At 45.0% G+C, this 23,533-nt stretch overlaps 1 protein-coding gene across 1 annotated transcript in view; it reads right to left on the bottom strand.

Moving 5' to 3' along the window:
• Positions 1 to 13,449: 13,449 nt before the first annotated feature.
• SMC1A (structural maintenance of chromosomes 1A) overlaps positions 13,450 to 23,533 on the bottom strand; it is a 52,722-nt gene continuing 42,638 nt past the window's right edge. The window contains exons 20-25 of the mRNA XM_033201814.1: positions 22,387 to 22,543; positions 21,793 to 21,947; positions 21,519 to 21,670; positions 20,302 to 20,371; positions 19,901 to 20,011; positions 13,450 to 19,469 (exon numbers count right to left, since the gene is read on the bottom strand). Of these exons, the coding sequence (XP_033057705.1) occupies positions 19,386 to 19,469; positions 19,901 to 20,011; positions 20,302 to 20,371; positions 21,519 to 21,670; positions 21,793 to 21,947; positions 22,387 to 22,543 (729 nt within the window). The 3' untranslated portion in view covers positions 13,450 to 19,385. The remainder of the gene's footprint in view (positions 19,470 to 19,900; positions 20,012 to 20,301; positions 20,372 to 21,518; positions 21,671 to 21,792; positions 21,948 to 22,386; positions 22,544 to 23,533) is intronic.

Genomic DNA, 23,533 nt, shown 5'->3' with positions numbered 1-23,533 from the left:
TGCTCAATGATGCCATCAAGAAATTGGGCTCTTTCTGACTTTCTCCCTTCACATGTTGTCTTCTTCCTCGTGCTCATCCCCACATGGTCACAAGATGGCTATCACAGCTCCAGATGGCATGACTATATTCAAAGCAGAAAGAAAGAAGCGACAACATCAGCTATGTGTGCCTCTGCTCAGGAAAGCAAACACTTTTTTAGAAGGCCCTCAGCCAAACTTCTCACTGGCCAAAGCCAGGTCACGTAGTCATCCTTAGCTGCAAGGGAGGCTAAGAAAGTATCTGGCTCTTCAGCCTCTGAGTGGGAGGTGGCAAGGAACAAGGGATTTGGAAGTAGTTGCCTCTAGGGAGCAGGACTGGCAGTGGGAAGGAGGAAGACAGGATATTGCTGGGTTTTATTAGGCATATCTTAGCACTGTTTTTTTTTTTAAGTATGTATATGTATTCCTTTGATAAAAATTAAAAATTAGGCCGGGTATGGTGGCTCACACCTGTAATCCCAGCACTTTGGGAGGCCAAGGCGAGCGGATCACCTGAGGTCAGGAGTTTGAGACCAACCTGGCCAACATGGTGAAACCCTGTCTGTACTAAAAATACAAAAATTAGCCAGGCATGGTGACACATGCCTGTAATCCCAGCTACTCCAAAGACTGAGGCAGGAGAATCGCTTGAACCCAAGAGGCCAAGGCTGCAGTGAGCCAAGATTGCACCACTGCACTCTAGCTGGGCGACAGAGCAAGACTTGTCTCAAAAATAATAAATAAAATTAAATTAAAATTAAAAAATAAAGTGTTATGGTTTCTATGAAAAAAGAAATCTTAAAAATAAATGCTGGTAATAGTTTTCTATCTCCAGAGCAAAAGATAGCAATTCACCTTGGAAGCAAACTTACCAGAATATGCTCTTTACTTAGACTGAGGTATCTCAGGTATACACCTACTGATCTTAGAGAAAATTGTGCTATCACTATTAACCTGAATGTGGCCAATGGAAACCAGGACAGCTCTGTGTAGCAGTTAACACGGGGTGACTGTGGTTAGACAGTCCTGGTGCAATTTCCTGTCTGCCATTTATTAGCTCTGTGACCCTGGGCAAATGACACCCAGGAGCTTCATTTTCCTTATTTATGAAATGAAAGTAACTCAAGTGTCTGCCACAGAGTAAGCACTCAGCAGATATCCACTATGATTAGAATGTTAAATGTTCTGTGTACTGATATTATCTGAGTGTCCTTTATAGTACTATGCTTCCACTGAGTTAATTTTTTATCCTAAACATGAATTGGGGCTAGATTCATGTTTAGTCCCAATTCATGTTGGGACTAAAATGCCCAACTGAAAATTGTTTGTTTTTGAGAGATATGTGTGCATATTTTTTCTCAGGCCTTTGCTCACAGAAGATACCCCATTGGGACCACATCAGGAGACATGCAGATTTGAATTGCTATTGACTCCTGTTGGAGGAAGCACTGTAAAAAGGAATGAGGCTGGATTGTTGGCCTTACTACATACATGGCTATTTAACTTTAAAACAACCTACTCTGTGACATGTGCTGCTGAGTACTGTGATGGCCTCTTATGGGCTACGGAGCCCGGATCACCACTGTGAGGCAGGTGTGTCAGAATCCCAGAAAGAAAATTGATATGGCGAGTGTTACATGGGAGCAGGAAATGCAGTTGGCCTGGGAGTGGAGAATGTGAAAATGGCCTCCTCTCTTCGATGCCATGGTGAGAGCTGGAGATCTGGATTGCAGGCAGGGAGCACATGGCGAGAGCCATATGGTGGTGGAAGACAATCTTGCCCACACATGGTATGAAACTGGGAGGTTATGGAGAGGAACAGCCAGCAGGCAGCCCTCCTCAGAAAGGCATAAGTGACCTTCTCCTGGAGAGGTTATATCTGGTATCTTTGAAATGTTTCCTGTCTGGCCTGATAATTATCTTCTGTTATCTGTAAGATGCCAGTAAAGTTCTATTAAGTACACATACATAGATGATAGTTCATCCATTAAAAAAAAGAAGAAAAGGATATTATGAAAAGGCATCTCTGGAGAATAAGAATGCTGAGAAATGAAAATGACTGCCAAAATAAAGGTGTCCAGCAGAAGATAAAGTCAAAACAAGGTCCCATAATATAGAATTTAAAAAAACAAAAGACATGGAAAATACATATGCGAGAAGATAATCATCCAGGAGATCCAATATCCAACGGACAGGAGTTCTAAAAAGAACGGAGAAAGTAAGCAAAGAAATAAAACAGCAACTTCTCAGAGCAGGGGAACACGAGTCTTCAGATTGAAAGGGCCCACCCACCAGGTGCCCAGCAAAGTAAACGAGGGAAAACCCCACTGCTGGGCACATCATTGTGACATTTCAAAACACTAAGTATGAAGAAAAAAAATTAAGCTTCCAGATAGAGAGAAAACAGGTTGCCAGCAAAGGAATGAGAATAATATTAGCATGTGACTTTTAATCAGCGACACTACAGGCTAAAGCAGTATCTTCAAAATTCAGAGGAAAAATTGTTTCTAACATAGAATTCTAAAGCCAAACTATCATTGAAATATGAAGGTAAAATAATGACTACATATTCAGATATGTAAAGACCCCAAAATTTACCTTTCTTAAGAAGTTACTCGAGGATGTTCTCCAACAAAATGTACGATGTGGCCAGGTGCAGTGGCTCACGCCTGTAATCCCAGCACTTTGGGAGGCTGAGGCAGGCGGATCAGGAGGTCAAGAGATGGAGACCATCCTGGACAACATAGTGAAACCCCATCTCTACTAAAAATACAAAAATTAGCCAGGCGTGGTGGTGTGCACCTGTAGTCCCAGCTACTCAGGAGGCTGAAGCAGGAGAATCACTTGAACCCTGGAGGCAGAGGTTGCAGTGAGCCAAGATCACACCACTGTACTCCAGCCTGGGCGACAGAGCGAGACTCCGTCTCAAAATGGTGTGATCTCAGCTCACTGCAACCTCCACCTCCTGGGTTCAAATGATTCTCCTGCTGAGCCTCCCAAGTACCTGGGATTATAGGCATGTGCCACCATGCCCGGCTAATTTTTTGTATTTTTAGTACAGACAGGGTTTCTCCATGTTGGTCAGGCTGGTCTTGAACTCCCGACCTCAGGTGATCTGCCCGCCTGGGCCTCCCAAAGTGCTGGGATTACAGCTGTGAGCCACTGCGCCCAGCCTAGAAAAGAGATTTATTGTGAAGTTATCAGGTAGCTCATAGAAGTCTGGAGAATCAGGCTGAGAACATGAGTGGAAGCGAGGAAGGCAGGCAGCAGGAACCACAGCTAAGTGTCTACTGTAGAAACAGCCTGGTTAGAAAGCTGCTGTTGGCACTGCTCCCCGTACTGCTCCTACCAGTGGACCTTATCCTACCGGCACATGCCCCTGCAAAGGAGCTCCAACCATCCTCACATCTGTTGTTTTGGTTTATTTGTTGTGGACTTCAGAGTTTAGTTAATCATAATCTGCAATTCATGGCACATTATCACTAGTTCACTGAAGGCTGCTCTTTTACTTTATTTGTTCTATTCTTCTTCTTCCCCAACAGTCCCTATCCTCACTCTCATTCTCCTGCCCAACTTAGTGAGCCTCTCCAGTGTAATTAATGTATGTATACTTTCAATCCATTTTCCATATGTTTATTTATATGCATATCCATGAAAATACACAGTGTTGTTTTACATTTCTGTAAATGGAATTGTGCTATAAATACTATCCTGTTTCTTACTTTTTTCTCTCAATGCTGGGGATTTTAGAGACCTATCCATGTGGCTATATGTAAATCTAGTTTATTACTTTTGTTTTATAGTTTTCCATCCTATGAATATTCAGTTTGTTTATCCTGTCCTATGGTGGTGAACACCTGATTGCTTCTGATTCCTCACTACCACAAACAGTGCTGCAATGAACAACCTCAACTATATTTTCTTAAGACCTGTGTGAGAATTTCTCTGGAAAATATGGCCAGAAGCAGGATTGCTGGGTTGTAGGGTATTCACATACTTAATTTTATGGGTGCTGCCAAACTCTCTCTGGAATACCCGTTATGTTTACATTCCAACTCACGGTTGCCCTTTTCCTCACATCCTCATCAGCCCTAATAATATCTGACCTTCTACATGTTACCATTCCTGTAGTGACTTCTCATTATTATTTTAATTTCATTTCTCTAATTATTGGCAGAGTTGAAAAAGCTCTTAATATATTCAAGTTTCCCCTTGTATAAACTCAAGTTTCCCCTTCTATAATTACTCTTCATATCCTATGCCCATTTTCCTATTGGGTTTACTATCTTCCTTATGTATTCTTCTAATCTATCATCCTTTTGTTAATTTTGTATATTCCTGCCTTCTTTTTGTTGCTGGTTCCAGATTCAAGGCCATGAACAGAGTATTCAGCCCTTGTTGCCTGGCGGGCTGGGAAAGAAAACACCTGACCACCATCAGTTTCCATAGTGGGAAATAGGGCCATGCCTCCCAATTTGGGAGGGATTCCCCCAAAAAGCAGCATGGGAAATTAGATGCTAGAGAACAGTAGAGTTCACTCCTCTGGTCATCCAACATCCACACATAGCCTTCCTCCTGTACTTATGCTTTTAAAAAAAGCTTCCACCTAATACAGTGCAAATATACCTCATATAAACCAAACATGCACCCATCCCCTTTCCAGAGTGAAAAAACCAAAAACATAAATTAGAATGCTTTCAGGGGCAAGCAATAGAAAACCCAACTCAAGCCGTCTTGAATAGTACATGCAATTCATGGCTCACTTAACTGAATAGTCCACGGGCAGGGAGACTTCAGGCATGGCATGATCCGGAATATGGTTCCATTTCTGTGATTCTCTTGGCTCTGCCTCCTCCATTTTTCAGCTCCATCCTCAGGTAGGCCTTCCACATGGTCACAAGATGGCTAACAGCAGCCACCAGGCTACATGCTTCTTTGTTCTTATCCAAGGGAAGATAGATCATCTCCTCCCTCAAAAGCTGAATAAAAGTCCTAAGCCTCATTGTGATTGGGTCATCCCTGAACCAGTCATCACTGTGGCTAGGAGGGTGAAATTACTCAGATCAGTTTATACCAATAAAGGCCTACACCTAGAGCTGGTGGTGGGGTCAATCCCACTCACATCCCATAGTTGTTACACAGCGGAGAGGAGTGGAATGGATGCTGCAGAACAACTACAATGTCCACTACAAGGGAGTAAACTAAGAAAGAGGAAGATATGGGGTCCAAGAAAGATTGGGTCCAACCCAGAATAATGAAGGGACGTCCCAGGATGACAGCTGCACCGCCGGCCTACAGAGCAATCAGTCCAAATTGGAACAGGAAGACGGAGGACTCCAGGAAGAAGGTATCTGGGGAAAAAGGGGATTCAAATGATTTTATACTTTCCTTGAGAATTTGGAATAACTTAAGAAGGTGATAAAGTCAGATAATGCAAGGAAAAAAAGAAAGACAATTAGAAACTCTAAGGAAAAAAGCTGTATAAGAAAAGCAATGTAATCCTAATATACTAATTGGATCTTTCTGGAACAATATTTACATCACCATCATAATGTAAACACTTTATTGCCTTAAACTTTTAGAATGACCTACTGGCAAAGTATGGATGACTTAATTATGGTTATAGAACAGAGTATAAATATTATTAACCTTGTTAATAGAAAAGTAAAAGTGCAGATGACAAGTTACAAGAGAGAAAAGGGAGAGTAAGTCTATAAAGGTAGAAAGATAAGGAATAGAGGATACATAATTAGTGACATGGCTATATTGGAGGCATGGGAAAGGCATTTGGGTGGTATAAATAGCAGGAAGTTAATAGAGAATGACTGGCCGGGCGCGGTGGCTCAAGCCTGTAATCCCAGCACTTTGGGAGGCCGAGACGGGCGGATCACGAGGTCAGGAGATCGAGACCATCTTGGCTAACACAGTGAAACCCCGTCTCTACTAAAAAATACAAAAAACTAGCCAGGCGAGGTGGCAGGCGCCTGTAGTCCCAGCTACTTGGGAGGCGGAGGCAGGAGAATGGTGTAAACCCAGGAGGCGGAGCTTGCAGTGAGCTGAGATCCAGCCACTGCACTCCAACCTGGGCGACAGAGCAAGACTCCGTCTCAAAAAAAAAAAAAAAAGAGAATGACTAAAATTGAACAATAAAAGTTGATAAATAGAAAAATCTGTACATTGGCTGAGCACGGTAGCTCACACCTGTAATCCCAGCACTTTGGGAGGCCAAGACGGGCGGATCACCAGACCAGCCTGGCCAACATGGCAAAACCCCATCTCTACTAAAAATACAAAAATTAGCTGAGTGTGGTGGTGCACGCCTGTAATCCCAGCTACTCGGGAGGCTGAGGCAGGAGAATCACTTGAACCCAGGAGGCAGAGGTTGTAGTGAGCCAAGATCATGCCACTGAACTCCAGCCTGGGTGACAGAGCAACACTCCGTTTCAAAAAAAAAAAAAAAGAAAAATCTGTATATTATTCAGAGATATAAAGATAATTACTGGGAAAAAAAAAAAAACAAAAACAAAAAACAAAAACCCAAACAGTTAAAAGTAGACTAGTAGATTTCCAGGTCAAGATGATAGACTTACCATGTGTTTTTCTCCACTTCCTCCTGAGACCCTGCTAAAATCATTGTAAAGGATTAAAAAGGGTATAAATACACAATGATGAAGAGACTGGGAACAGGTCCATCAGCAAAAGAGAGATTTCAACAAATTTCTGGAAGATAGGAAGTAAATGGAGGAATGGTGACTGATGGAGCATGGTGGAGGAAGCCACAGCCTGGAGTATGCAAGGAGGTGATGCTTCAGAGGAAGAAGTTGCTCTTTCCCTGCAGAAGCCTGGAGTGTCTTGGTCTTGACAATGCCAGGTATGATGAAGGATGGGAGTCAAATGTGGGGCTGAAAATAGGGAGTTTAATGGGAAAGCTGCATATCAAACCATGAATCCCTCTTCCCCTCCCTTGTGCACAATTCACAGCAGCCAGGTATCTACCCATTAGGCAAAAACCAAAGGGTTCTTCGCTAAGGCAATTGAACAACCTCAGAGAAAAGATGTTAGCATTCTGGCATTCAGGGACTCTGCAGCATAGCAAGTTAGCTCTCTAGTCATCCTAAAGGAAGGCCACCAGTTGCCTAACCCTGCCCCCATACACAGAGCTTCTGATCAGATTTTTATTGCTACATTCTTAAACATCAGCAAACAACTATGGATCACTAGGCATTTGAGAAAAGACTGCAACTTGAAAGAGACCAAAATAAGTAAACAAGGGAAAAAATAATTCAAATGAAATAGGTATTTCAAAGAACAGAAAGAAAGATAAAAATACCTATTATTTTCAGATTCAAGATGATAGTACATCCATAAAACAAGAACAGCATGCAATAAGAAAGGAAAAGAGAACACGAGTGAATACTAAGAAATATAAAATGTGATTGCCACATGAAAAGGCATGCAATAGAAGGGTTGAAAGATACAGTTAAGTCTTCTCTCAGAAAGTAAACAAAAACGAAAGGAAGAGAGGGACAAACCTAGGGAGGGAGGGAGGGAAAGAGGAAGGGAGCGAGAGATGGAAAATAGGAGAGTGGATAAAAAATTACAAAAGATAAATTCAGGAGATCTAACATCGAACATTAAGGATTTCCAGAGAGAATAAAGGAAATGGAGAAAAGGAATAGATCAAAGACATAACATGTGAGAATTTCCCAGAGTTAAAAGACTTCTAAATGAAGGGATGTAACAATGACCAGCACAATGAATGACAAAAGATCTGAAACCTAAACACATAATTATTAAGTTTCAGAATACCAAGAATACAATTCTTAAAAAATAACAGGAGGCCAGGTGTGGTGGCTCACGCCTGTAATCCCAGCACTTTGGGAGGCCGAGGCGGGTGGATCACCTCAGGTCAGGAGTGCAAGACCAGCCTGGCCTACATGGTGAAACCTCATCTCTACTAAAAATACAAAAATTAGCTGGGTGTGGTGGCAGGCGCCTGTAATCCCAGCTACTCGGGAGGCTGAGGCAGGAGAATCGCTTGAACCTGGGAGGTGGAGGTTGCAGTGAGCCGAGATCACATCATTACACTCCAGCCTGGGGAACAAGAGCGAGACTTCATCTCAAAACAAACAAACAAACAAACAAAAACAAAAACAAAAAAACAGGAGAAGGGATGGATGGAGTAGAAGTACTTTTCCCTATGCTTCTCGCCAAATACACCTAAAATTGAACTTGGACATTATGTATAAACACAAAAATCTGAAAGGTGGATAGAAGGCAACAAACTGGGTAGGGAACTTGGTAGCAGAGAAGTGACATACCGGTGAGTTCACTGAGTTTGTTTTTTGTCTCATATATCCCAGACTTAGGGCTAGAGAAGCCAACAATTAGATAATAACTGCTCTAACACCACAGAAGAAAGCTGTAGTCCCACTCTTATCCACCAGCAAAGGCCAAGAGGGAAGCTTAGACTTCCACCCTTGCTAGCTGTAACTGGTTGTCCCCTCCCTTTCTGCTGGGGTGGTGTCAGAGAAGGTTGCACAGGCAGCTGGAACTCCCACTCCCACCTAGCAGTAACTAGGAAACCCTCCCGGTGAAGTATCAATAGAGAGTGAGTGGGGAATCTGGACTTCTACTCCCACCTGGCAGTAATGAGGCAATGTGCCCTCTCCATTGCCAGAGTGGTATCTGAGGAAGCAAGCTAAAATCGAGTATTTAAATAGCTCCGTCTCACAACACAATACCAAAAATGCCCAGTTTCAATCAAAAATCACTCATCAAACCAAGAACCAGGAAAATCTCAACTTGAATAAGAAAAGATGCTCAATAAACACCAACATTGAGACGACAGAAATGTTAAAATTATCTGACAAGAGCTTTTAAGGAACTATCATAAAAATGCCTCAACAATTTGCTTAAACATGCTTAAAACAAGTAGGAACAGTCAGCAAAAAAATAGACGATATGAAGAAGAACCAAAAGGGAATTTTAGAACTGACAAATACAAAAAAATCAAAAACCTCAACAGATAGGCTAACAGCAAAATGGAGAGGACAGAGGAAAAAAATCAACGATCTTGAAGATAGAACAATAGAAATTACTCAATCTAGGCCGGGCGCGGTGGCTCAAGCCTGTAATCCCAGCACTTTGAGAGGCCGAGACGGGCGGATCACAAGGTCAGGAGATCGAGACCATCCTGGCTAACATGGTGAAACCCCGTCTCTACTAAAAGATACAAAAAACTAGCCGGGCGAGGTGGCGGGCGCCTGTAGTCCCAGCTACTCGGGAGGCTGAGGCAGGAGAATGGCGTAAACCCGGGAGGCGGAGCTTGCAGTGAGCTGAGATCTGGCCACTGCACTCCAGCCTGGGAGACAGAGCCAGACTCCGTCTCAAAAAAAAAAAAAAGAAATTACTCAATCTAGAAAACAAACCGGGGGTTGGGGGGTGGGAATGAACAGAGTCTCAGGGACCTGTGAGGCTACTATAAAAGATACAACATTTGTGTCACTGAGGTCCCAAAAAGAAGAGAAAAAGTGATGGGGAAAGTTAATTATAAAGCAATGAGACTCAGACTGCTATCACGCATCTTTTCATCAAAACTGAATGCTAGAAGAAAGTGAAACAATACCTTCAAAGTTCTGAGGGAAAATGACATTGCTCTTCAAACTTTATAGCCAAGTGTGAGGATGGAATAAAAATATTTTCACCATCCTGGCTAACAACGGTGAAACCCCGTCTCTACTAAAAATACAAAAAATTAGCCAGGCCTGGTGGTACACGCCTGTAGTCCCAGCTACTCAGGAGGCTGAGGCAGGAGAATCGCTTGAATCCGGGAGTCGGAGATTGCAGTGAGCCAAGATCGTGTCACTGCACTCCGGCCTGGGTGACAGAGCGAGTCTCTGTCTCAAACAAACAAAAAATATTTTCAGACATGCAAAGACTCAGGAAGTCTACTTCCTATACAACCTTTCTGAGAAACTTACTTGAGGATGTGCTTCATCGAAACAATGGAACAAGCAAACAAACAAAACAAAAACCTTGGGAATGAGCAAACAGTGGATATAACCACAGAAAGCAGTGAAGAGAAGCCACAAGATGACAGCTATGCATCAGACCTAAGAAAGCAACTAGTTAAGATTTGAAAAGGAGATTGAGGGCTCTGGGAAGGTCTCCTGAGGGGGCAAAAAGTAGACTTGATGGAATTCCTAATGGAGATTTTGAGGAAAAAAAAAAAAAGGAATATATGATAAAGAGGAAAAACAGAATTAGAAACTTCAGAAAAAATAGAAAGCTGCTACAAGGAAAAAGTATAAAAAAGTACATTGCTTTGCTCTGCAATGAAGAATACATAGTCATATTAACAGCTGTTTATTGCTTTTCAACTTTTAGAACCCAACTATAGACAAACATAAAAAAACTCAATTATGATTATGGAACAGAATTTAACGTTATGTTTTGACAATATAAAAGACCAGATGACAGAAGCTGGGAGGTTAATGGTGAGGAAGGGGGCTATAGGAAAGGGTATTCTCTCATCTAACAAAGTTCTAGTTTAGAAGTATTGTCTGTAGTTCATGGAACAGGAAATAAGGCATTACTCAATAACCCACAGAAAAACTAAACTATACTAGAAGCAGGAAGGAGCTGAACTTGATGTAAATTATCTAAATCCTCATCTCTCAGCCCGAGCGCGGTAGCTCACGCTTGTAATCCCAGCACTTTGGGAGGCCGAGGCAGGTGGTCAGGAGTTTGAGACCAGCCTGGCCAACATCATCAAACCCCATCTCTACTAAAGATTCAAAAATTAGCCAGGCTTGGTATCGCGCACCATTAGTCCCAGCTACTGGGGAGGCTGAGGCAGGAGAATCGCTTGAACCCAGGAGGCGGAGATTGCAGTGAGCCGTGATGGAGCCATTGCACTCCAGCCTGGGCAGCAAGAGTGAAACTCTTGTCTCAAACACACACACACACACACACACAAATAAAAAAAAAAAAAGAAAGAAATCCTTATCTCTCATAGCAGGACATCAACGGGTAATGTCTGAAAGTAATGATTTTTTAATGCCCACATATTATGGAGGTATGGAGATAAAAATCAGAATAACTAAAAGTGGTTGCGAAAAGTGAGAGTGGGGGTGGGGATGTGTGGGGCAGTAGACTTTTGCTTTTCACGAGTCCGTCTGTAGTGATTTGACTTTACTGATTTGAGTTTTCTAAATAAGGTACATGGATTACTTCTATTTTAAAACGAGAAAAAAATTTTAAAAAGGACATTCCTGCCCACAACCCTCCTCCCCCCAAATTCCCTTATCCCTCCAGACCTACTGTGGCAGAATATAATAAAGTTTGGGAAACCTTGCAGTCTGTCTTCCTGCTTCTCCCTTAGGTGAAGCCTCTTTGCTTTAGTCAAAAATGGAGTATTTGTTAGCCCAAACAGGGAATATTTATTCCCACCTTCTTATTTTTATGTCTCCCAGGCCTGGAAAGCCTTTCTTCCTTATCTCCACCACTTGGAATCCTCCCTTTTAAGGCTCAGCTCAAATTCCACCTCCTCCAAAAGTCTTCCTTGTCCCCTGGTAGAACTCTCTCTCCCCTTGGGGGTTCCTACGAGTCTTCATTTATGCCTCTGATTATGACACTTAAATGTACTTTTTTCTTTTCTTTTTTTTTTTCTGAGACGGAGCCTTGCTCTGTCGCCCAGGCTGGAGTGCAGTGGCGCAATCTTGGCTCATGGCAACCTCTGCACCCTGAGCTCAAGCAAGTCTCCTGCCTCAGTCTCCCTAGTAGCTGGGATTACAGGCATGTGGTACCACGCCTGGCTAATTTTTGTATTTTTAGTAGAGACAGAGTTTCACCATGTTGACCAGGTTGGTCTCGAACTCCTGACCTCAGGTGATTCACCCGCCCTGGCCTCCCAAGTGCTGGGATTATAGGGGTGAGCCACCGCACTTGGCAAATGTACTTTTTGCAAATACCATTTTTTTTTTTTTTTTTTAAGACTTACTCTGTTGCCCAGGCTGGAGTGCTGGGTTCAAGCAATTCTCCCACCTCAGCCTCCCGAGTAGCTAGGATTACAGGCGCATGCCACCACACCCGGCTAATTTGTTTGTTTGTTTTTTTGAGACGAAGTCTCACTCTTGTCCCTCAGGCTGGAGTGCAATGGCGCAATCTTGGCTCACTGGAAGCTCTGCCTCTCGGGTTCAAGTGATTCTCCTGCCTCAGCCTCCCAAGTTGCTGGGATTACAGGCACCTGCCACCACGCCTCGCTAATTTTTGTATTTTTAGTAGAGATGGGGTTTCACCATGTTGGCCAGGCTGGTCTTGAACTCCAGACGTTAGATGATCCGCCCGCCTCAGCCTCCCAAAGTGCTGGGATTGCAGGCATGAGCCACCGTGCTTGGCCTAATTTTTGTATTTTTAGTAGAGATGGGGTTTCGGTATGTTGGCCAGACTGGTCTCAAACTCCTGACCTCAGGTGATCCTCCCACCGTGGCCTTCCAAAGTGTTGGGATTACAGGCGTGAGCCACCGCGCCCAGCCTGAAGTACATTCTTTAGGTCAGTGTTTCATGCCCCCAACCTTCTTTCACCCCAGCTAACAGAGTGGTCCTCCTAAATACCAATCTGGCCCGGTTACTCCCTTGCTTCAAACCCTTCCACAGCTTCCATAGCTCAAAGCAAAGCTTGACTGCTTGGATTCCACTTCTCCACTGCATGGGGTGATGCCCCGTTCCTCCCTGAAATCCATGCACTTTCACACTCTTAACTGTGCTTAGGCAGCTCCTCTGCTTGGAATGTTTTTTACTCCCTTTCCATGTGGTAAGCACTAATTCCTCTTTCAAGACTCAATTCAAGTGTCCCATCCTCTATAAAGGCTTTCCCACTCCAGGGAGAACCAGCTAATACTTCTTATATGCTCACTTTGCCTCACCTAGACTTCCATTGTATCATCTTCCACACTTAGTGCACTGAACTGCTTACTTATCTGAGTTCCCAGTTAATCCAAGAATTCCTGGAGGGCATGTATATCTTATTCCCAGAACCTAGCACGGGGCCTGACACATGACAGGAATTCAACATATCCTGCTGAACAAATGGATGGAAAAATGATGCATGAGTGAATACAGGAAAAAGCAATGAACTGGTAAATGCTTACATTAATGCATGAATGAGTAAGTGAGTCAAGTTGTGAGTTAGTGCATATATAAGTGAATGAATAATGAGTGGATGAATGAATGATAAAATAAGCCAAGTAAGTGAATGAAAGGTGCCCGTGCCCATGCCAGTGAGGCAGGAAAGGATGAGTGAATTCCCACCTCTGTGTCTTGCTTCAAACCCACCAGGAAGACCTCCTGCCCTGCTTTCCACCCATCTAAACTGCACACCACAGTGTTAACCTCTTTTAGATTCCAAGGAACAAAGACACATTCAGGTTAGTGATGGGGATTTATTAAAGCATTCACAGGGAAATAAGGAAGACGACAGCTACACAGGCAGCCTCATGGAAGAACAGAAACTTGAAAATGGTTCATGATCCAAAGCAGCTCTAGAGCCTGGCTTATCTTGTCACCCCCTCAGCTGCAGGCATCTGTTGCTCCCTTCTCTAGTGCTTCCCAAATTGGTGACTCAACTCCTTTCTGGCTGTATTTATACTCCTCCTACTGGTACTGACTAACTTCTTTCTGCCCCCCTCGACGCTAGCCCATGGCTTTTTCTGCCTCATAGGTCCTGAAGCTTCATGGCTCCCGGGGCTTCAGTTCCTATTAATCCATGGCTTTTCTGCATTGTAGCTCCTGCTGCCTCTTCCATTCCTGTTGCCATGTTGCCACATGGTTCTGGCTGCCTTATGGTTCTTGCAGTCTCATCGCTTCTACTGTCTCATGATCTTATCTCTTCAAGCCTTCTGCTGCTTTGTGGATCTCATAGTCATTTTGTCTCATGGTTTTTGTTCCTTGTGGCTCCTATTGCTTCATGGCTTCTGCGTCCTTTTAGCCCATTGTTGCCTTGCTGCTTCATGGCTTCTGCCACCCTGTGGCCCCGTGATCTCATTATACAAATGTCTCATGACCTCTGCTTACTTATGGTTTCTGCAGTTTTCTCTTTGCTTTTGCTGTTTAGTTTCTGGCCACCCCTCATCCACCACTAATGCCTCAGTAAATTCTAATTAACTGTTCACTTCTTCTGACTATCTCACATTTTGCCTCCCTGAAAGATCTGGTTGTTTCATGCGTTTGCCATTTGATACATGCCATCCCTGTAAGGTGGAGTCCTTATGCCAGTCCAGCTAATAGGCCGCTGGCCAGCATAGATTGGTTGCCCTTGAATCAGACACTATCCACATCTAGCTATCTGTGGCCAGGATTGTGAGGTCACATGGTACAGAGCATGGCAACTTATGCTAAAGAAACCCCTTAGAAGGGACTGCAAGCATGGCAGGTTTGCTAAGCGTTTCCAGAAGGGGGCAGTGTAATTGGCAAGCATCTTGTTTGACCTGTCCAATATATCGACCTTCAAGGTTCAACCTAAGTCCCACCTTCTCCCTGACCACCTCTGCCTGTCCTGATCTACAATGGGGTATATCAAGATCAAGACTCTAGAGATGACATAGAAAGGAAACCTAGGTTCCATTTCTGGCTCTGACACTTCCTAGCAGTGGGACCTTAGGAAGTTAATTCCCCTCTTGAGGACCTCAGAAGGGGTTTGGGCAGTCTTCCCTACAGGTCTGACATTCTGGGTATTTTACTATAAGTTATTGTATAAGGGATGTGTCTCTTACCTGGGAAAGCCCTCAAAAACATCTCTTGAGGTAGGAAAGAGGGAGTCAGAGTCCTGGCTTGGAAGAGCCTTACTGTACACTGGAGGTGCTTAGCCAAGATTTATTGAACTGGATGAATGAATCAATGGCTTGTGGAGGGGTGTGGTGGTGGGGGGCAGTGAGAGACCACACAGCACACAGAATGTCTGTCTAACTTGAGGAATTCCAATTGCTGAGGAGGATGTAAGGAGATTCTGTTTCAGAGATGGATAAGGAAAGAGATGACTGGGATAGGGTAGGAATCCTAGCTATTCCTGGGTACTCATTCTATCCTCTCAGTCACCCTCCACATCCAATAATCAGTCATTAAGTTCAGTTTATCATCTTCCCTTAATAGTTCACACCTTAACACCTCCAATCTATTCCCACTGGCCTTTGCCCTAGTGCAGGCCTCCTGGTCTTTTTCCAGGTTCCTAACTAATCCCCCTGTCTCCATTCGCTCTCTCACAAATGGATTCACTCATGCATTCATTCATTCAAGAACTTTACTGGGTGCCTGTTTTGTGTCAGGCACTGTGCTTTTTGCAGGGGCTATACTGGTAAGCAAAATATCTCCAGGCCCACCCTTGTGGTGCCTAAAGCTTATTCAGAGACAAAATGAGCAAATATAGTAGTGTAAGCTTATTAACAGGGAAACTACAGTATGGGCACATACAGCATGAACATCTAACCTAATCTGTTTTCCATGCTGCTTGGCTAGCCAGCCAGAAACAGGTTAAGTTCACATCTGATCTGGAGTCCCCCTATTAAAAACCATTTCATGGCTCCCTCACTGCCTTCAAGCTATGCTTTCCAAATCTGGCTGTACCCTAGTCATGTGGCAACCTTTATAAGCATTCAGGATTCCAAATCCTCACCCCAGACTTACTGAACTTTTAGAGGCTGGGGCCCAGAATGCCCCACCTGTTTGTGGTATATAGCCAGTTTGGGAACCACACAGTCCTACAAGACAAATCTGAATTCTGTAGCCATGCATTTACGACCCTCTTCCAATCTGGTTCCTCTCTACCTTTTCCCCCACCCCAGGAATCTTCATGCTTCAGTATTTGTTTTGCTGTTTCTTGCCTTCATGCATACTGTTTCCGATATCTGGAAATTCCTTATACTTCCTCAACTGGCTAATTCCTACCAGCCCCTAAGACTCAGTTCAGGTGTCACCACCTAGACTAGAGGATGCCTTCTCTGAATCGTCACATAAGCTAGATGTTTCTCCTGTGCTCCTGTCACAGTGTTGATCACACTGTATGGTTAATGGCTGTTTTACAAATTGTTTCCCCAACTAGACAGTGAGCTCCTCAAAGGCAGGATCAAGATTGACTCATCTTTGTGTTCCTGGTGCACAACACTGTGATTTCCAGAGGGAAGTGCCCAATTAAACTTAAGACACTGTTGTGGAGTACTCAACTCCCTAGAGCAAGGCTACTGTGTCCACAGTATAAGGGAGTGAAACTAGTTCCTCCAACAAGCCCTAGGGAATCTACTCAGATCCAGCCTGCTCTTGGAAACACTGTGGTGCCTGGCCTCCCACGAGCACAGCCTTCACTGACAAGGGTTGCACTGTGATGCCCGGAGGTGGTGGGGCACAACAGGAGAGAGCAGGGGGCAAGCACTAAATAGATCCAAGTGGAAGTCTAGGCTCTGCCACTAAACCAGTGTAATCTTGGACAAGTCACCTCACCTCCTGGATCCTCAGGACTTAAGTCCCCAAAGCTCCTTTGCAGCACATGTGTGCCAGGGCCTTAGCCTAAGGCAGCTCATGTAATACTTTTTATCCTGTGAGGTAGGGGTTATCTGGGTTATTATCCACGCCTACTGAATCAGATGTCAGAGGCGGGACCAGAGCAATTTATTTTTAAAGAGTTCCACATCCTTTGGATGTGGGGGTGCAAGCAGGGAACTGCTGCTTCTCATTATAAGCCCTTCTGTACTATTTTATTTTTTACTTGTGTATATATTGCTTTACTTTTAAAAAGGAAAAAGAAAAAGCTTTACAAACGATTCTGATGTGCAGTCAAGGTTGATAACCACCTGTACAGTGGAGAAAGCACTTGAATGACTTGGAAGACCTGGGTTCAAATCTTTTTGGGCCTCAGTTTCCTTATCTGTAAAGTGGGGAGAATAGCAAAGGTGACGTTTAAAGGGCTGTGAATGATCTAGATGCCAGTCAAATTGCTTCATATATATTTAATTTTCTCTTTGCTTCACTACTGCAAGGTAGGTGTTTCTTATCTCTTTTTACAGATGTGGAAACTTAGGCTCAGAGGTAAAGTAACTTGCCCAAGTTTCTACAGCTAGAATTTGAACCAGGTCTGACCCCCGAATTGTGACTCTTCCATAAAGGCCAGCATTTGCAAATTATGGCACACAGTACCACCAGTGGTACGTGACTTCTTTGGTTGAAAACAGACAAATTATTTTGTTTTGATAGTTATGTCTTTTAATATGTATTAGAAAAATACATAATTAGCACATATCAAACCTGTGATTTCACAGATATCACTACTTGGGATGAAAATGATATAGGATAACAATGTTAGACCTCAGATCAACCTCAAGAAAAATACTAAGTAAATAGTACAGGAGGGCAATTTGGAAGTATTATTAAAAACCAATATATAAATATCCTATGATTTTGCAATTCCACTTCTAGGAATCAACCCTAGGTAAACTTTCACACATACACTTTCACACAGGCATAGGGATGCTCCTGTGTAGTATTTTGTAATAGCAAAACCTGAAAACAGTCTTAATGTCCATAACAAGAGAAATGCGTAAGTAAAATGCGGTAATCATATGATGGCAATCTATACAGCAATTACAGAAGATGTATTGAGCTACATTAAGTGACATGCACAGATCTCAAAAACATCGTTAAGCAAAGAAAACAAATTGCTAAACAATTCAATATACCATTTGCATTAAACACACAATATTCCAATGAGTTCATATTATGTACGTACAAGCATTAAAACAAAGTCTAAATGGAAGTACAACAAACAACAGCCACTAAGAGGGAAAAGATCAAGAGGGGGAGTGGTTGATAGCTGAATGAGACTATCTTTAACAATCTAATTTCTCAAAAGGAGAATGAATTCATGCATTATTTGGGTAATTAAAATGGACTTAACTTTTAAAAAGCAAAAAAGCAATACACAGATCAGAAGTGAAGTGTGATGGTGTATGTGAATGAGTAAAGGCTGAGCTCATCACACCCGGCTTTGCTGCCTCTGCATGATCCTTATAGCTAATGAGGTTAGTTCCTAAAATGAACCTCACACGTGTTAGGCTGGGATGTGGCCCAGGCTACCTCTCCCCTATTTCCTCACAATCCAGACTGGGGCTCAGGCACCCGGTTACCATACATGATTGAAGCTACAGGTTTCCTCAGCCCTCCACTTATCAGGTAGACCCCATCAGTGCCCTGAAACTTTCCCAGTCAGCAGGGCATTCAGCACCTTCCAGATTTGGAGGCTTCTTCTGTCCCTAATAGCTGGGATCAGAAGCTCTCAGGGGTCCAGGCATGAGGGTTATATTCTGAGGGGTCGGCACCTAGTGGGCTCCATGAAGGGATAAGGCCTCCAGTGAGGAGCTTGACATCATTAAATCCTATGAGGTAGGTAATATTGTTAGCCCCATTTTACAGTTGAGGAAACTGAGGCACAGAAGGTCAAATGACTTGCCCAAGGTCAAACAACTAGTAAGTGATAAAAAGTGGGACCAGAACCCATAACTGTCTGTCCCCAGAGCTCATGCTCTGCTCCTAGTGCCTGACCAAATCCTACCAATTTGTCAAGGTCTAGCTTAAATGTGACCTCCAGGAAGCCTAGAGGGGATCACCCTCTTCTCAAATTCAAAGTACATATGACATTCAGCTAACTATAGTCATTCATGAACCCATTGTATCTCCTTACTAGGAGGGTAGAGATCATGTCTGATTCAACTCTGTATTATAAGCACAGAGCCTGGCAAATAGAGGGTGTTCGGTATGTGTCTGATGAATACATAAATGAATGAATACACAAATGAGTGAATGAAGGCAGTTTCAGGTAACTGCCTAAGACTCCTATGAGGTCCTGAGTACCTTTGCCCAGCTCAGGGGTGCTGTCATCCTAAGCTCTCTTGGAATCAAATTCAGCCTAGGCTCCTTCTAAAACAGGTCTCCAATATCCTTTATTATTTTGCAAACATACTCACATGCACACATGCGGATACATACATAAACACATACATACCCACACACACAGTGGGCAAGAGGCCCAAGGGGCCCACGATTATGGGTGATGAGGGGGAGGAAGGGGGTGTGTGTGATGAACAGATGGCCCTGTTCAGCTCAGCACCTCCTTCCAGAGGCCAGAGTACTCCCTGTCGTTCAGGAATTTTTGCTCCAGACCTAACATCACCTCTGTTCCTCTTCATGCTTGATTAGCAGTGCCTAAATCCCATGACTACACCAAAAAGGGCCAGGATGTAGGGGGAAGGTTGGGAGTCAGATATCCAGAGATTGGGAGAGGGACAGCTTAGGGATCCAGACAGGGTGGGAGGGCAGACCTACTGCTACTGCTCATTGGGGTTGGGGTTGGCATCTGGGTACTTGGTGAGGTCGAAGGTCAGGACTTTGCTGATCACACAGTCCCCTTGCTGAAGGAGGAGGGAGAAAAAGAAAAATAAAATTGTAAGGAGAGAATTAAGAGGGGTCTAGTGCCCCAGGATCAGGGGCATCAAACCCTCTTCCCTACATACCTGCCCAAAGCCCAGTCAATGGTTCTCTCTGGGTGTGAGGATATGCTCAGTCCCATGTGCCTTCTCTCCCTGCCTACTTCTGTACTCTCCTCCTTTCTCCACTGTCTGGTTGCCTCTGCCTACCTTTCCACCTGTCCCCAAATGCAACGGCCCTGCCTGGCTGGGCTGGGTAAACCTCCAGAGGCAGGGCTCCAACAAGCCCAACTGGCCATTCAGGACCTGATTCCCTATGCTCCCCCACCTCCTTTCCCCTCCTCTGCAGCCTTCCTTTCCTGCCCTGGGAAATCAGGCAGGGAGTAGGGCTGGCTCCTGAGCCAGGCCCGCCCTACCTCAGGATAGACTCCAATGAGGCTCTCGGCCTTGGTGTAGAACTCCTCCTTGAGAGAGATGACGATGGCCTGGAAGTTGCAAGTCGACTGCTCCTTGATGTAATTTGCCACCTGTGGGAAAGGCCGCCAGGCACTTAGCAAGGCTCAAACCTTAACAGTCCCCTGTATTTTCCAGCCACAACCAGAAGGCAGAAGAGGTAGGGTAGGGAGAGGAAGGTGGGGAAAAGAGAGGTTGAGAGAAGGAGACTACTGACTACGACAGCATGGATGACTCTGGGCCCAGCCTCCCAGGCACAGAGAGCAGGCAGCAGGAACGGCTAGGGCACACTCAGGAGTTGCTCCCTGAAACCCAGCCCCGACCTGGGGGCATCCCTCCCAGGCCCCACTTTCTTTGCACCCACCTTGCCAATGTTGGTGTTATCCAAGGCAGCATCGATCTCATCCAGGACGAAGAAGGGGGCTGGCTTGTAGCTGGGAGGGAACCAGTAGGTGAGCTGACACTGAGGTGGGGAGGGGGTGGCAAGGCGGGGTGGGACAGCCCCAGGACCCATCAAACAGGCCAGCTTCCCACTCCACTTCTTCAGAGACTAAAACACCCAGGTCTCAAAGCTGCCTGAGCCCCTACAAGCCAATACATCAACAAAGCCCTCCCCTCTGCACTCAGCCCTGTGTTCCAGGTTCCTACAGAATCACAAGAAGACATGGTCCCCTCAGGAGCTTCCAGGCTGGCTGGGGAGCTAAAGCTGTCCAAGGTTTTAGTCGTAATGATCGAGCTACCTAGAGGTCCACCCCATTCCAAACACACGCCATCACAGCATGCTCTGTCATGCCTCCTTGCCTCTGCACATGCTGCATTCTCAGCCTAGAATGCCTGCTGGTCTCCCTGGCAAACTTCTACTCATCCTTTACATCTCCTGCTCAAGTGGCACCTGTCCTTAAAAGTCTTCCCTGGCTTACCCACACCCTCCCCACAGACTGGGTTAAGTGTACCTCCTCTGTGTATCCATCGCACCCATGCTCACCCAGTTACAACACTTAGCACATGTCTGTTTATGCGTCTGGCTTGTACCAGACTGTGAGCTCCTCGAGGCCGGAGACCCTGTCTGATACATCTGTGTCCCTAATCCCTCCGCAGGGTCTGGTACAGAGCAGCACTCAAGAAATTGATGCTGTACAATCAAGCAATATAAGCTGCAGGAGTCAGACTCAAGTACTGGCATTCAGGAGGGGAAGGTCAGGGTATGACACAGTGATCAAGGAGGGCTTCCTAAAGGAAGGGGAGGAGAATGAGAAAGGGTGAAGGGGTGAAAGGTGATGATCAACCTAGATTTACATGGAAAGGGATTATTAGCCAGCAACCTTGTGAGCAAAAGTCTGGAGGTGGGACTGAATACATGCAGAGGCCGGTGAGGGCATGCTAAGCGGATGAGGGTGGATGGGGAAGACAGGTCCAGAAAAACCAAAGCCAGATACGCTGCAGTAGATAGTGAAACAGGGATGCAATCCAGATTCCACCAAACCATCTTCACCTTTGCAGATCTCTGCGTATCCTTGGGCCCCAGAGCCTCTGGTGGCCTTAGTTCAGTCTTCGTCAACTGACCTAGGGGATCAGCCTTACCTGTGGATGGCAAAGAGCAGGGCCAGAGCCGCCACTGTCTTCTCCCCGCCTGATAAGTTATCCATAGGCCGGAAGCGTTTCCCAGGAGCCACACAGTTGTAGTTGATGCCATCCAAGTAGGGCTCTTCAGGGTTCTCAGGGCCCAGGAATGCCTAGGGGAAGGCAGATGGGTCAGGATCTGTATCTGAGTCTGGATGGAGATAGGGACAGGAAGCCTAGAGGGAAAGATAACTGAGGATGGTAGCAGCTGGTTGGGTAAGGGGCTCCAGCCTACCTGGGCACTGCTATTGCGGGACAGGGCTTTATAGATCTCATCAATGTTGGTAGCCACAGATTCAAAACAAGCATTGAAGCGGTCAAAGCGCTCCTTCTTGATCTGTTCGAATGCCTGCTTGGCCTTCTTTGCTCGCTTTCGGGCTGCTTCAAACTCTGCCAGAAAGAAAGACAGGTGACCCCCTCAGTGCCCTGGCAAGAAGGACCTGCAAATGACAATCCAGAGCAGGGACATCCCACCGAGAGAGAGAGGAATGCCTGAGGAGGGTCCCAGAAGGATCTGTATCCAGTGGACTGGCCACTGGAAACAATGCAGAGTAAGAAACAGGGGCCTGCAGCCACACAAATATGGATTCCTCCCTGTGTTCTACCAGCAACCAGCTATGTGACCTTGAACAGGTCATTTACCCTCTGGGAACCTCAGCAATTTTCTGTTCTATAAAGCAGGTGTAATAACCCCTACTGTTTAGGGCTCCTGGGAGTTTTAAGTAAGAAAGCATGTCAGAACAGGAACTGCTGTGATGTACAGCAGGCCCGTGGCATACCTTTAGCCTCTTGTCCTTATCATAGGCCCAAGTAGAAGGGTAAATCTTACCATCTGAGGTCTCCTGGAACTTGTCTCGGACACTTTCCAGCTTTTCCATGGCCTTCATGTTGGGGGCGGCAATACGCTGAAGCACACTCTGCTGCTCATTCAGCTTCTGCTGCAGTGTGTTCATCTCTTGCTTGATCTCTTCCTCAGCCTGGGCATCCTGTAAGCCCCAGGCCCAGCAACATCAAGAAGGGCCTGGCCCCTGTGCCCAGGCCCCCACCAAGAGATGACTGAGTGTGGCCTGGGTGCCTGCTCCTATATGGAGGGCAGGTTCTTCTTCTCCAGCTTGGTTCCTTCCATCAGATCCTACCCATAGTAACCATTCCCCCATCTCTGGAAATTATAGGCTGAGGCTGCTTTCTAATCTCTAGCCCTTTCCCCAGGCCCTGCCGACCTCTTTGTCTCTCAGGAGGAGCAGCTGGTGGTGCCCCGCTCTGGCTCTCAGCCCAAGCCATGAGCCAGTACCACCCCAGGGTGACCTGGAGGCTCCCACACTGGCTGCTCTGGACTCCACTTACAGCTCCACAATAAGTAAGGCAATTCACGTTTTCTGCTTAGATCACTACATTTGAGCAAATTCCATTTGAGTTTAGTTTTAGTTCTTATGGATATTGCAATGCATGTCTGGGCTTGTGCCTTTCTGCCACTTTCAGTCCATAAATATTTACTGATTGCCTACCAAGTGCCAGGCACTGGGGCCATCCTGTCCTATGAGCCCTGGTTTCTGTGCTCACAGAGCTCAGGGGTCTAACAGAGGAATGCACATAAGTAAACAACCAGAATACTGTAGGATGAATGTGAAAACAATGATAAGCAGGCAATGTTGAATCAGTTCACAAGAAAGACACCTAACTCAGACTCAGGAGGACTGAGACTCCTAACTCAAAGATCAGGAGATTGACAGTTCTTGAGTGGTGAATGTTAGTACTATTATGTTTAGTGAGCCTAGGGTATTTTGGGTATAAATAAGTATAATAAGTAGAGGGAGGGATTCCACTAGTGTATAGAATAAGAAATATGTGACCTGCATTGAGGCGTTCTGGTTGGTTACCTCATCGGGTGATAAAAATTAAGGTAGGCTTCCAGGAATATGTTTAAGCTAAGGACTACAGGATGAACAAGTGAAGACAGAGAAAAGGAATACACCTTT

This window comes from Trachypithecus francoisi, unplaced genomic scaffold, assembly GCF_009764315.1.
Source record: "Trachypithecus francoisi isolate TF-2019V2 unplaced genomic scaffold, Tfra_2.0 Lachesis_group6, whole genome shotgun sequence".
NCBI lineage: Eukaryota > Metazoa > Chordata > Mammalia > Primates > Cercopithecidae > Trachypithecus > Trachypithecus francoisi.
Note: the sequence above shows the minus strand (reverse complement) of the source record. Positions and strands in the feature narration are given on the sequence as shown.